This window comes from Cucumis sativus, chromosome 5, assembly GCF_000004075.3.
Source record: "Cucumis sativus cultivar 9930 chromosome 5, Cucumber_9930_V3, whole genome shotgun sequence".
Lineage (NCBI taxonomy): Eukaryota > Viridiplantae > Streptophyta > Magnoliopsida > Cucurbitales > Cucurbitaceae > Cucumis > Cucumis sativus.
Window position 1 is genome coordinate 3,575,249 of NC_026659.2, and position 11,040 is coordinate 3,586,288.

General features: G+C 34.6%; 2 protein-coding genes and 1 non-coding gene across 3 annotated transcripts; all 3 read left to right on the top strand.

The window, feature by feature from the left end:
- Positions 1-533: 533 nt before the first annotated feature.
- LOC101213044 (60S ribosomal protein L7a-1) lies at positions 534-2,623 on the top strand. Its single transcript, XM_004143599.3, has 6 exons — positions 534-694; positions 775-976; positions 1,622-1,791; positions 1,890-2,018; positions 2,097-2,189; positions 2,295-2,623. The coding sequence occupies exons 1-6, from the start codon at positions 647-649 to the stop codon at positions 2,424-2,426; spliced, it is 774 nt and encodes a 257-aa protein (XP_004143647.1). The 5' UTR covers positions 534-646; the 3' UTR covers positions 2,427-2,623.
- Positions 2,624-4,418: 1,795 nt separating this feature from the next.
- Positions 4,419-9,186, top strand: LOC101209696 (DEAD-box ATP-dependent RNA helicase 7). The gene is made up of 14 exons (XM_011656582.2): positions 4,419-5,122; positions 5,552-5,686; positions 5,761-5,901; positions 5,999-6,110; positions 6,226-6,296; positions 6,433-6,587; positions 6,691-6,802; positions 6,916-7,017; positions 7,123-7,183; positions 7,264-7,435; positions 7,510-7,606; positions 7,719-7,813; positions 8,167-8,300; positions 8,545-9,186. Exons 1-14 carry the CDS (start codon positions 4,664-4,666, stop codon positions 8,787-8,789), a joined length of 2,091 nt encoding a protein of 696 aa, XP_011654884.1. The 5' UTR covers positions 4,419-4,663; the 3' UTR covers positions 8,790-9,186.
- A 946-nt stretch (positions 9,187-10,132) lies between these two features.
- Positions 10,133-10,217, top strand: TRNAM-CAU. The gene is given in 2 exon segments: positions 10,133-10,170; positions 10,182-10,217. It is a non-coding gene; the product is annotated as a tRNA-Met (tRNA).
- Positions 10,218-11,040: the final 823 nt, after the last annotated feature.

Here is an 11,040-nt window from a genome sequence, read left to right on the forward strand (position 1 = left end):
AATATGAAGGAATTCGTAGATTCCATTAAGTACTTATTGTAAATTTCTTTAACCTAAATAACTTTTGTTTTAAAAAAAGAACTAATGTCAACCATTGAAATGCTTGCATTGTTTTGGTTCATTTATTTAAATTTCTATTTTAAAATGAAGTAAAATGTCAATTTTTGTAGGATTTTATTTTAAAAGTTGCTAAAAAAATTATTTTTAGTAAATGTTAGTAGATAAATATCCAACAAATCAATTACATGAAATAAAATTAAATAAAATATGAGATATTATTAAAAATATGAAAGTAAAAAGTATTTAAGGGTTTTATTTAAGAGTAAATATTTTATTATTCGTAAAAAAATCCTGAGTATATATAATTATTTCATAAGAAAAAAATATTTTAATAATAACTTCGAGTTCGGTTTGGATTATGTTGGATGAACCCATGAACCAACTCGATTATCGGTTTTGTGAGTCATCGGTTTGTTTTACAAAAATCATACTTAATTAAAAAAGAAATTTTGTTATTAAATTTATATTTAATCACTTTGTCTTCTTCCTACAAAACCCTAGCACTTCCCCCCGCCTTCTTAACACTCCCCTTCTCTTTCGTTCTTCTTGCCAGTTTTACATCGCCTCTTGCAGCAGCGCCAAAACAATGGCACCGAAGAAGGCTGTTGGAAAAGTTTCAGCAAAGAAGAAGACGGTAAATCCATTTTTTTATGCGAGATTCTTGTTTCAGTTCTCTAATGCTTTGTTTTTAACACTGCGTTGGATTCTTTGCAGGAGAAAGTGGTGAACCCGCTATTTGAGAAGCGTCCAAAGCAGTTTGGAATTGGTGGGGCTTTGCCACCTAAGAGGGATCTCACACGATTTGTCAAATGGCCCAAGGTTGTTCAAATTCAAAGGAAGAAGAGGATTCTGAAGCAGAGGCTCAAGGTTCCACCAGCTTTGAATCAGTTCACCAAGACCCTTGACAAGAATCTTGGTAATGATTAAACTCTAAATTCTCACGGAGATTCCTATTACATTGTTAGTGTTTTTCGGTCTTCTGTTTATACTTTTTTTGTGTTTTCAACTGGAATATTTGTTATGAAGTATGAACTATGTTAGGATATTGGTGGGCTAGGTTGTATGAATGCATTTAATTTAGGAGAGGTGTAGAAGTTTCTGCTATGGTGAAAGAAATAAGTAGTTCCATACCTTATTGATTGATGGTTTGGTTTGGGTACCTTGAGATGAGATGACTATGTTTTGATGGCAATGCAAGTTCATTTGGGAATTGGTAGTAAGCTTCAGTCTCTTGGAACCTTAATTCTTGTCTGAACCTTTTTTTTTCTCCTTAGGTAACTTGGATTATTCTGCTTAGATCTTCTCACATTTTGGGTTATTTAGTCATTCTAGTGATTGTATTGAAATGGTCCTCTTTATAGTACACGGTTGTGAATGAAATGTTTCATTTTTGTACATTCCATTTTGGTCATTTGGAAAATTTTGACCTGATTCCATGTGGTTTTGATTAGATTTAAGGTATATTTTGAATTTTGCTTATCTCATCTTCTATGTGGTTCTTCGATAGTTGTTGGAATGTCCTTAGATGGTTGGTTTTAAAAGCCTTTCCATTCATTTTCAGCAACAAACTTGTTCAAGATGCTTTTGAAGTATAGGCCAGAGGATAAAACACAGAAAAAGGAGCGTCTTCTGAAAAGAGCTCAGGAAGAAGCTGAAGGCAAATCACACGATGCCAAAAAGCCTATTGTTGTTAAATATGGTCTCAACCATGTTACCTACCTCATTGAGCAGGTCATCTTTTATTCCATACATTTGAAATATTTCACTATTATGCAATCAGATACACTCCTTTTATTCTTAACATCCATATATTATTACTTTATTTTCAGAACAAGGCACAACTGGTTGTGATTGCACACGATGTGGATCCAATTGAGTTGGTTGTATGGCTCCCAGCTCTGTGCAGGAAGATGGAAATTCCATATTGCATTGTGAAGGGAAAAGCACGTTTGGGAGCGGTAAGTTGGTATCCATGTCTCTTTATTTGCCACTCCTTTGAAGCCATGGATTTTTGTAACTTTTCCTTTTAATAACAGGTTGTCCACCAAAAGACTGCATCAGTTTTGTGTTTAACAACAGTGAAAAATGAAGATAAGATGGAGTTTAGCAGGATCCTGGAAGCCATTAAGGTGCCTTACACACACATAAAACCTGGATATGATCCAAGTTTATTTTATAGCATCCGAATTAGGTTCATATCTAACAACTTGTTTGTTGTTTTGTTTTATGTTAAGGCTAATTTCAACGACAAGTACGACGAATACAGAAAGAAGTGGGGCGGTGGAATCATGGGATCCAAGTCTCAGGCAAAAACTAAGGCAAAGGAGAAATTACTGGCCAAAGAAGCTGCTCAAAGGATGTCTTAGGTAATCAGAGTTGTTCTTTTGTAACTCTGCTGAATTTTATTTTATGAGAAAAACTGAGACACCAATTCTTTTTGGTATGTAGTTTAACTCCATCAGTAGAATTTTGAAGTTTTGTTTACTTTTAAGAGAACTTGATGTAGTATTTTCTCCATGTAAACCTCTATTTATTTTAGTTTATTTTTGAATGTTTCTAATGCTCCCTCCTGTCCCCCCATCTCATTAAACTAGAAGCGGTTCATGGCTTATATATATATATATATAGTAGTGAGCACATCGAAACGACTCGTAACTAAAATTGGTTTAGTAAATGTTCAGCCCTTAGAGGAAGGGGATGGTACAAAACTTTGAAATGGAAGGTAAAAGTCGAACGTGAAAGCTATCTAGGAATCGAACGACAGATTGTTCTCGCTAATAAAGCACCGTGTGTTGAGTATTGGGCTCGTTTGATCACGTTATTTATAAATTTGGAATGAAATTACTATTAATAAAATCTTCGATTAATGTGTCAAATTTTATATATATTTGTAATATTTTAAAGTATTAATTTAAATACTGAAATAGCCTAATAAAAATGATTGTTTCTATAGCATTAAAAATGTAATTTAATTATTATTTTGTTGAATAAAAATTGCTTGAGACTTTGTGGTATAGCGTAGACGTGTAATATGGTAGTCGATTGTGTGGCAACCCATGCTTTGGACCCTTAAGTCGGTTGAACCGACTTGGATGTATAAACGATGTTGTTGAATATTCATATTTATTCAAAAGCAAATAAATATGCAATAAAAAAAATTATTTGTGATTCTTATCAAATGAAGTAAAAGCTAAAATTGTAACTTTTATAGATAACAGGAAATAATTAATTTGTAACTTGCCTCAATTTTCACCCTCAAATTTTCAATTTTGTTAAATTAAATCGTATTGCAATCTCAATCTTAAATTTTGTATAGCGTATCAGATATATATTCTCACCTACATTGAATGAATTATAACATATATGTATATATAACGTGGGTGGAAACTGGATAGTATTTATTTGTTTTGTGAAGATTAGCGATTGAACAAATCACATTTACAATGAAAGATCATTGATTAAAGTCATTTTAACAAGTGAGTGACTTTTAATGAATAAGTGATAAGATTTCAAATGAAAATAATGTTAGAGATTTATTCAAATTGAAAACTTGGCAAAGTCATTGAATATACATACTCCATCTGTTTTGAAACTCCCTTATTTGTATCTCACAATAGCTTATTTGTATCTCACAAATGAAAATGATGTATATGGATTCATCATTAAACGCTTTGCCTAAAAGTCATAATTGTCGAAATTTAGATTCAACGAGTTGGTTGAGTCATGTCTCTTAGCCTTGCATTTTAGTATGCAATGGGACCTCTCATTTTACATGTCACTGTGTTTCTGATTTTATAAATTTTTATAGTTTTTGTAATTCTTGTACTTTGAAAAACGTATAGTACTGTTGAACTTCTGACTTTTCAAATTGAATTTTGAATATTATTCATATTGAGTTATTGATAAAACTCCCATGACATAACAACCACAACATTGTAGTTCGGAATCTCCCCCTACTAAAAATAATTTTACTATTCTCCTCTAAAATATTGCTATTTGTTTTTGCAAACTCATTAGTTTATACATTTTTTTTCTTTATCGAAGTTTTTAGCCATGTATCATATATGATAAAACCCATTCATAAATATTTAAGAAGATTTGAAATATTAAGTAATATTTGATAATTTAGTCGATAACTATTTTGTTTTTAATTTTTCATTTCAAAATTTTTCCACCAATTAGCTCAAACTAAAATAATCGACCATTTAAAATATAAATTATTATAATCAAACTATAATAAAGATTTTTTTAAAAAATGTTATTAAATTTAAACTATTTTAGGAAACAAAGGGAGGTGGCACGTGCAAAACACATGAAGGGAAGAAATAAAAATCGTATTTTAATTTGATCTCCTTCGTCTTCATTAAAAAACCCTAACCTCTCTCTCTCTCTCTCTCTCTCACATTCCCATTTTCTCATTCCCATTCCAATTCGTTTTTCTCTTTTCATCTATAAGCCATTCTAAACCTAAGCGCCGCCTCTATTTTTCCCTTGCTGAATCTTCATTCACCGTCCCTAAACCGCACCGAACGGAGTAACATCTCAGTTCGGATCGGTTTGGGCACCACAGTTTTTCCATCTTCAACCTTTTTCTCATCTCTTTATGGACAAGAAGGAGAAGAAGATGAAGAACAAAGCTCTTGTGGAAGCCCTAGCTTCAAACGACGCTCTTGAGCACAACGCTGACGGTTTGGATCTTTCCGATAAGAAGAAGAAGAAGTCTAAGTCTGATAAGGAGAGCAAGAAGCGGAAAGCTGTAGAAGTGGCTGACGACGGGGATAGGAGTGAGACGAGCTCGGAATTGGGCGAACCTGTCAATTCAAGGTCCAAAAGCGGAAAGGAGAAGAAGAGCTCGAAGAAGGCGAAAGTGGTTGATTCTGAAGATGATGATGTGGAGAAGGAGGCTGAGAATCCGAATGCTGTTACTCAGTTTCGGATTTCTGAACCGCTGAAGGCTAAACTGAGGGAGAAGGGTATTACCTCCTTGTTTCCGATTCAGGCTACGACTTTTGATACCGTATATGACGGGTCTGATTTGGTTGGTCGAGCCAGAACTGGACAGGTATAATCTGTTTGCTTGATTTCTTATTGCTCTTTTCGGATTGTTAGATAAATGTTAGGCTTTTCCTCTCCAGTATGAAACACATATTAAAAGATCAGCCACTGAAACATCAACAAAAATGAACGACGTGAATATGTCTGTGGCAAACTTGATTTTAAGTTTTTTTTTTTTGTATGAGAAAAATTATTGCATGCAATAGGAATAGACTTATTCCTAGTTAAGTTTTGGTAATTCTGAGAATGGTTTCTAGTTCTACTTTACTTAATCTAAAAACTCCATATGAGCTTTCTACGACGATGTTGTTCTCAATGAGCTTCAAAGGTCTTTGCTTTTGAAGTTGGTTTAGATATAATATGAACGTTACTTTTCACGGTTAACTTTTTCTTGCAAGAAATAATCTTATGTAAAATCTTCATGTCTTCTGTGCAGGGTAAAACGCTAGCGTTTGTCTTGCCCATCTTGGAGTCCTTAGTAAATGGACCTTATAAGTCATCACGAGTGACGGGATATGGAAGATCACCTAGTGTTATAGTACTTTTACCAACTAGGGAATTGGCTGACCAGGTATGGTTTGAAAATTTCTTAATTGACATTTGATAAACTGATTATAGTATCTTAAAAAGTCGTGGTTTGATTAGGTGTTCGAGGACTTCAAATTTTATGGACGTACATTAGGCTTGGACTCTTGCTGTTTGTGTGGAGGATTGCAGTATGGCCCCCAGGAAATTGCATTAAAAAGGGGAGTTGACATAGTTGTTGGAACTCCTGGTCGTGTGAAGGTGCAAATTTACAGTAAACATTGTGAAGGGTTTGTTAAATGATTGAAGCACTTTAGTGATTGGTTACTGACTTATGCGTTCTTTTAATTTGGTGTAGGATCACATTAACAGAAACAATATTGATTTGCGGTCTCTAAAGTTCAGGGTTCTTGATGAAGCTGACGAAATGTTGAACATGGGTTTTGTTGACGATGTTGAATTTATTCTTGGTATGGTTTTTGGACTCATAATTATTGTTACACTGAAGGAGTGAAAATTTTCTTGATATAGTGCCATTTATTTCTTACTTTACATTGGCAAAACATTTTTTTGGTGGATTCTTAGGCAAGGTGGCAGACGTGAACAAAGTTCAAACACTTCTTTTCAGTGCCACTTTACCAGACTGGGTGAAAAATGTCAGTATTCCAAACATAATACACAGCTGTTAAGCTTCCTAAATTTAAACGTGCAATATAAAATAGCTGATAAGTTGAATGAACATATGCATTTTTCTTCTGCTACTGTTGCTGATAAATTGTTTTTCATTTTCAGATTACTTCTAGGTTCCTGAAGGCAAGCAAGAAAACTGTAGATCTTGTTGGCAATGAGAAAATGAAAGCCAGTAAGGATGTTAGGCATATTGTTATTCCCTGCTCTGATACAGAGAGGTCTCGGCTTATTCCAGATATCATTCGATGTTACAGCAGGTTAGTGGTTTGAATGGAAAGATTTTATTTACTGTTATTATTATCTGTTTATCGTCCATGAATTATTGAATTGCTCTCTTTGTTATTGTTATATGATGATCAGTGGGGGCCGAACTATTATATTCACGGAGACTAAGGAATCTGCATCTGAGCTTGCTGGTCTTCTTCCTGGTGCACGGCCATTACATGGAGATATACAGCAGTCTCAACGTTCGGTAATTTTGTAGATTAGTGGAGCCTGCTTGTACACACATATGCACACAAATTTTTTTTCTATTGGATATACCTGGCTGTTTTGCAGTCTTTTATAGTGACCTACTTGTTGCAGGTTACCATATCTGGGTTCAGGTCAGGCAAGTTTCTGATATTAGTGGCCACCAATGTTGCAGCACGTGGATTGGATATCAATGATGTTCAGTTAATTATACAGGTTTGTGCTTTACCCTGATTGTGTAACTTGGCATTTTTATTTTATTTTCTGAAGTAAGTTTTTTATTGCTAATGTTATATTTGTTTTCATTTATGAATCTGCCAGTGTGAAGCTCCAAAGGATATAGAAGCTTATATTCATCGGTCTGGAAGAACAGGAAGAGCTGGTAATTCTGAGTTCGGCAACTTTTCCCCATTGCACTTGCATATAATTTTGAACTTTCTAAAAAGACTATTTTATCTTTAGGCAATACTGGAGTTGCTGTGACATTGTATGATCCTAGAAAGTCGGGAAGAATTGCCAGGATAGAAAGAGATTCTGGTGTGAAGTTTGAGCACTTGTCTGCTCCTCAGCCTATTGACATAGCCAGATCTGCTGGAGCCAGTGCTGCAGAATCAGTAACGCAAGTGTCTGACAGGTACGTTCATATAATGTTACTTAATTAGTTATTTTTCTTTATGGCGTGCTTGAATCTTATTTATAATGAAACAGTGTAATCCCACCTTTCAAATCTGCTGCGGAGGAGATGGTGAACAGCTCTACTTTGTCTGCTGTGGAGCTACTTGCGAAGGCCCTTGCCAAGCTCTCTGTGAGTTGTCTTTTAAATTTTTTGCTTAACTATGCAATCTAAGTTATAGGTTGTTGGCTTTTCTTTTTTATTGACTGTTGCCTAACTGCACTGGTTTATTTTATTTCTGCAGGGTTACACAGAGATAAAGAGTAGATCGCTTCTGACATCAATGGAAAATTATGTCACTTTAATTCTAGAACCTGGAAAGCCTATGTATTCCCCATCGTGAGAAATCTTGACCTTTTGCTATATTAATCTGCTTGATGCTCTTTTCACACGTGTCCTACACTTGCTATGAATTTGAAAGTTGTGTTGATCCCTTAATGATGTCACTTGCATGCCTTTCTGTTTAATTAATTTAGACTGTAGGTTTTGATTATGGGAAATTAATTTTCTTTTAGTTTATGAATGTAATACGTTAACAATTACTGACCTCTGTTTTCATTTAATTTTTTTGTGGGGTTGATCAGTTGTTTGAATGTAGTATTTCTTGTCTGGCATGTAAAATAGCTTTGATTCCTGCCTCTCGTCGGCAACATACCATAAAAACTAACGAACATTTCTTCTAAATTGTCCAGATTCGCCTACAGTATCTTGAGGAGGTTTTTGCCTGAGGAGAAGGTCGAGTCAGTGAAGGGCATGTCACTGACGGCTGATGGATCTAGTGCAGTATTCGATGTTCAAACTGAAGATTTGGATGCATTTCTTACTGGTAAATCTATGGAATAACTTTTTCATTTTCATCTTTGATTATCCCCTTCTCCCCTTCTCCCCTTCATTATCTGTCTGATTGACATTATTTTCTAATCAGACTTTTGAATGATACTGTTTATAAATGAGCCCCATTTATCGATCACGCACGCTCTGAAGCTATTCCTTGCAATATAATTAAAAAATGTTGTTTGCAAAGTGGGATCCTGTAGTTACTTTTTCTTTTCTTATTCCTCTGTTTCCAGGCCAGGCTAATGCAGCCGATGTGAGTATAGAGGTTTTGAAATCTCTGCCAAAATTGCAAGATAGAGAGCAATCAAGAGGTGGAAGATTTGGTTTTGGTGGTCGTGGAGGGTTTGGTGATCGTAGAAGTGGTGGAAGTAGGTTTTCAGGAGGAAGAGGAGGTGGACGTGGGGGATTTTCCGACAGAAACAGGTTTTCGGGTGGAAGAGGTCGAAACTTCGGTGGTGGCAGCCGTAGCAGTTGGTAAGTAAAACAAGGGAGGATGCGTGCAAATGTTCCTAATAAGCCACAGCCTGAATTTTAGGAGCATTGGAAATTTTGTAGAAAGATGAGTTTCTTTTCTCTTTACAAGATGTGAGGTGTCTAGTGTGGTATCATCGCATGAGGGCCAATCTCGGCGAGATTATAATTTGATAATTAGTTTTCATTTGGTAATTTCCTGTTTATTCCTAATGGGGTTTTTTCCATGTGCCCCTTGTTTTTGGTAAGATTTTTGTGAGGAGAGGATTTTGTATGATTTTATTAATTTAATTGAGCTCCTTGGAAAATTACAGTACTGATAATGTGTATCACATTATTTTATATTTCATTGACTATAATATATGGTTTTGTTAGATTAACATTATGGAAATGTTGATGGATTATTTGATGGAAGAATTTTATTCTCCAAGTTGTAAAATGACGTGATATTTTATATCTTATAGGTTTTTCTCGTCTCCCCTAAGTTGGGTGGGGGACTATTCTTGCTTGGCCTAATCGTTGGCTTTTTGTTTTGAGCTCCAATTTGGGTATAAGCATTCCATTTGAGCCATCTCAAGAAGCATTGGTTGGTCTGTTTTTTTTATCAACCAAACTGATTAGAATCCATTTACTTAAAATTGATCTTGAACATGGAGTAATGGTTGGTGGTTTGTCAGATTTGGGTTTTATTAAACTGACATCGACAAATACTTCTTCAAGTTGGCATGATTTTTGGTCTATTGGATGTGATATAACGTCAAGCTTATGAAAATATAACAATATTAATATTAACAAATTCCAAAAAGATTAGGGGTTTAATCCCTCGTACTTTTCGATTCTATCACGATAATAATAGGGAATTGATATATGCAGTTAAGTTGCAAAAAGAAAAAAAAAATCATTATCCTAAGTAAGAGTAGTAAGTTGTAATGGACTTGAAAAGGTTTTATTTATACATTACTTTTGAGCTTTGTAATTGGTTTGGAATAATTAAACTTGAAGAAGCAGTTGATCCGTGAAAAGATAGAATGGGCGTGGGGTAATAATTCCATATTGATCCGAACCAATCCAACAAAAGTCCACAGACCACCTAATTGACACCAACGAGTAAAATCTTCTTGTGCTTCAGGGCCCCATAGTAACAACAAAGAGTGGGCTAAACTATTAGCAGGAGTCGAAACTGCGGAGTGTAATTCACTTAAATAGCCATTAAAATTATTTATAAACTTAACTTCTACAAAAATTGTCTTAACAGTAAAAACCTCTAGAAATATTTCTTATTCTGTGAAGCTTCATTCAAACGAACATAAAAATAGATATAATAGATAAAATTAAATATAAGGGCACAATGGGGTGGTGGCGCAGTTGGCTAGCGCGTAGGTCTCATAGCTAAAGAGTTATCCTGAGGTCGAGAGTTCGAGCCTCTCTCACCCCATTACTTTCTTTTTTGTCTTTTCCTTTTTGCTCACCAATTTTGAATATTAAACCAATATAGGGAAGAAACAAACCTAAATTTTTAAAATTAAAAATTTGATTATTGAATAAAAAAATAATTTAAAAACCTTGGGTTATCTATTATACTATTTATTATAAATCACTATGTGATAAAAAAAGGAAAAAACAACACAATAAGAAAACACATGTAAACTTACATTTGCATCCTAATTAATCTCATTACCATACAAAATCTAGTTTAAGGATTAAGGTAACTATATATATATATCATCCTTGATTTAGAATTTAAAACAAAATTTTAGTTAGCTGGTTTCATCATTTTGTTTGTTACAAGTTCTTATCAGTTATTGAGGTTGTTACTTTGATTGTAATATGGGCTTTGATTGCTTATATAAAGATGGAAGAAATGTCTCTTTTGCATCATCAATACAAAACTTGAAAGTATTCAGAATGAAAGGACAACAACAGTGGAGAAATATTGCTTTAGTTTGTGTTTTTGTGTTTTTAATTTCTAAGGCATGTTCGTTGCCTCTTTCGACCAATGGAAGATGGATTGTCGATGCCACAACCGGTAACCGTGTGAAGTTAATGTGTGTAAATTGGGCAGGACACATGCAGGGAATGTTGGCCGAGGGTCTTCATCTTAGGCCACTTGATGATATTGCTGCATTGGTAGTGAAGTCGAGATTCAATTGCGTGCGTTTGACATACTCAATTCATATGTTCACGCGCCATGCCAATTTGACCGTTCAACAATCTTTTGAGAATTTTGATATGAAGGATGCCTTAGCGGGGATAGCTCA

Coding starts and splice junctions, on each gene's coding strand:
- LOC101213044 (XM_004143599.3), top strand. CDS start 647: ATGGCACCGAAGAAGGCTGTTGGAAAAGTTTCAGCAAAGAAGAAGACG. Junction 977..1,621: donor GACCCTTGACAAGAATCTTG/GTAATGATTAAA, acceptor ATTCATTTTCAG/CAACAAACTTGTTCAAGATG. Junction 2,019..2,096: donor GAAAAGCACGTTTGGGAGCG/GTAAGTTGGTAT, acceptor TTTTAATAACAG/GTTGTCCACCAAAAGACTGC.
- LOC101209696 (XM_011656582.2), top strand. CDS start 4,664: ATGGACAAGAAGGAGAAGAAGATGAAGAACAAAGCTCTTGTGGAAGCC. Junction 5,123..5,551: donor GTCGAGCCAGAACTGGACAG/GTATAATCTGTT, acceptor TCTTCTGTGCAG/GGTAAAACGCTAGCGTTTGT. Junction 7,607..7,718: donor AGGCCCTTGCCAAGCTCTCT/GTGAGTTGTCTT, acceptor TTATTTCTGCAG/GGTTACACAGAGATAAAGAG.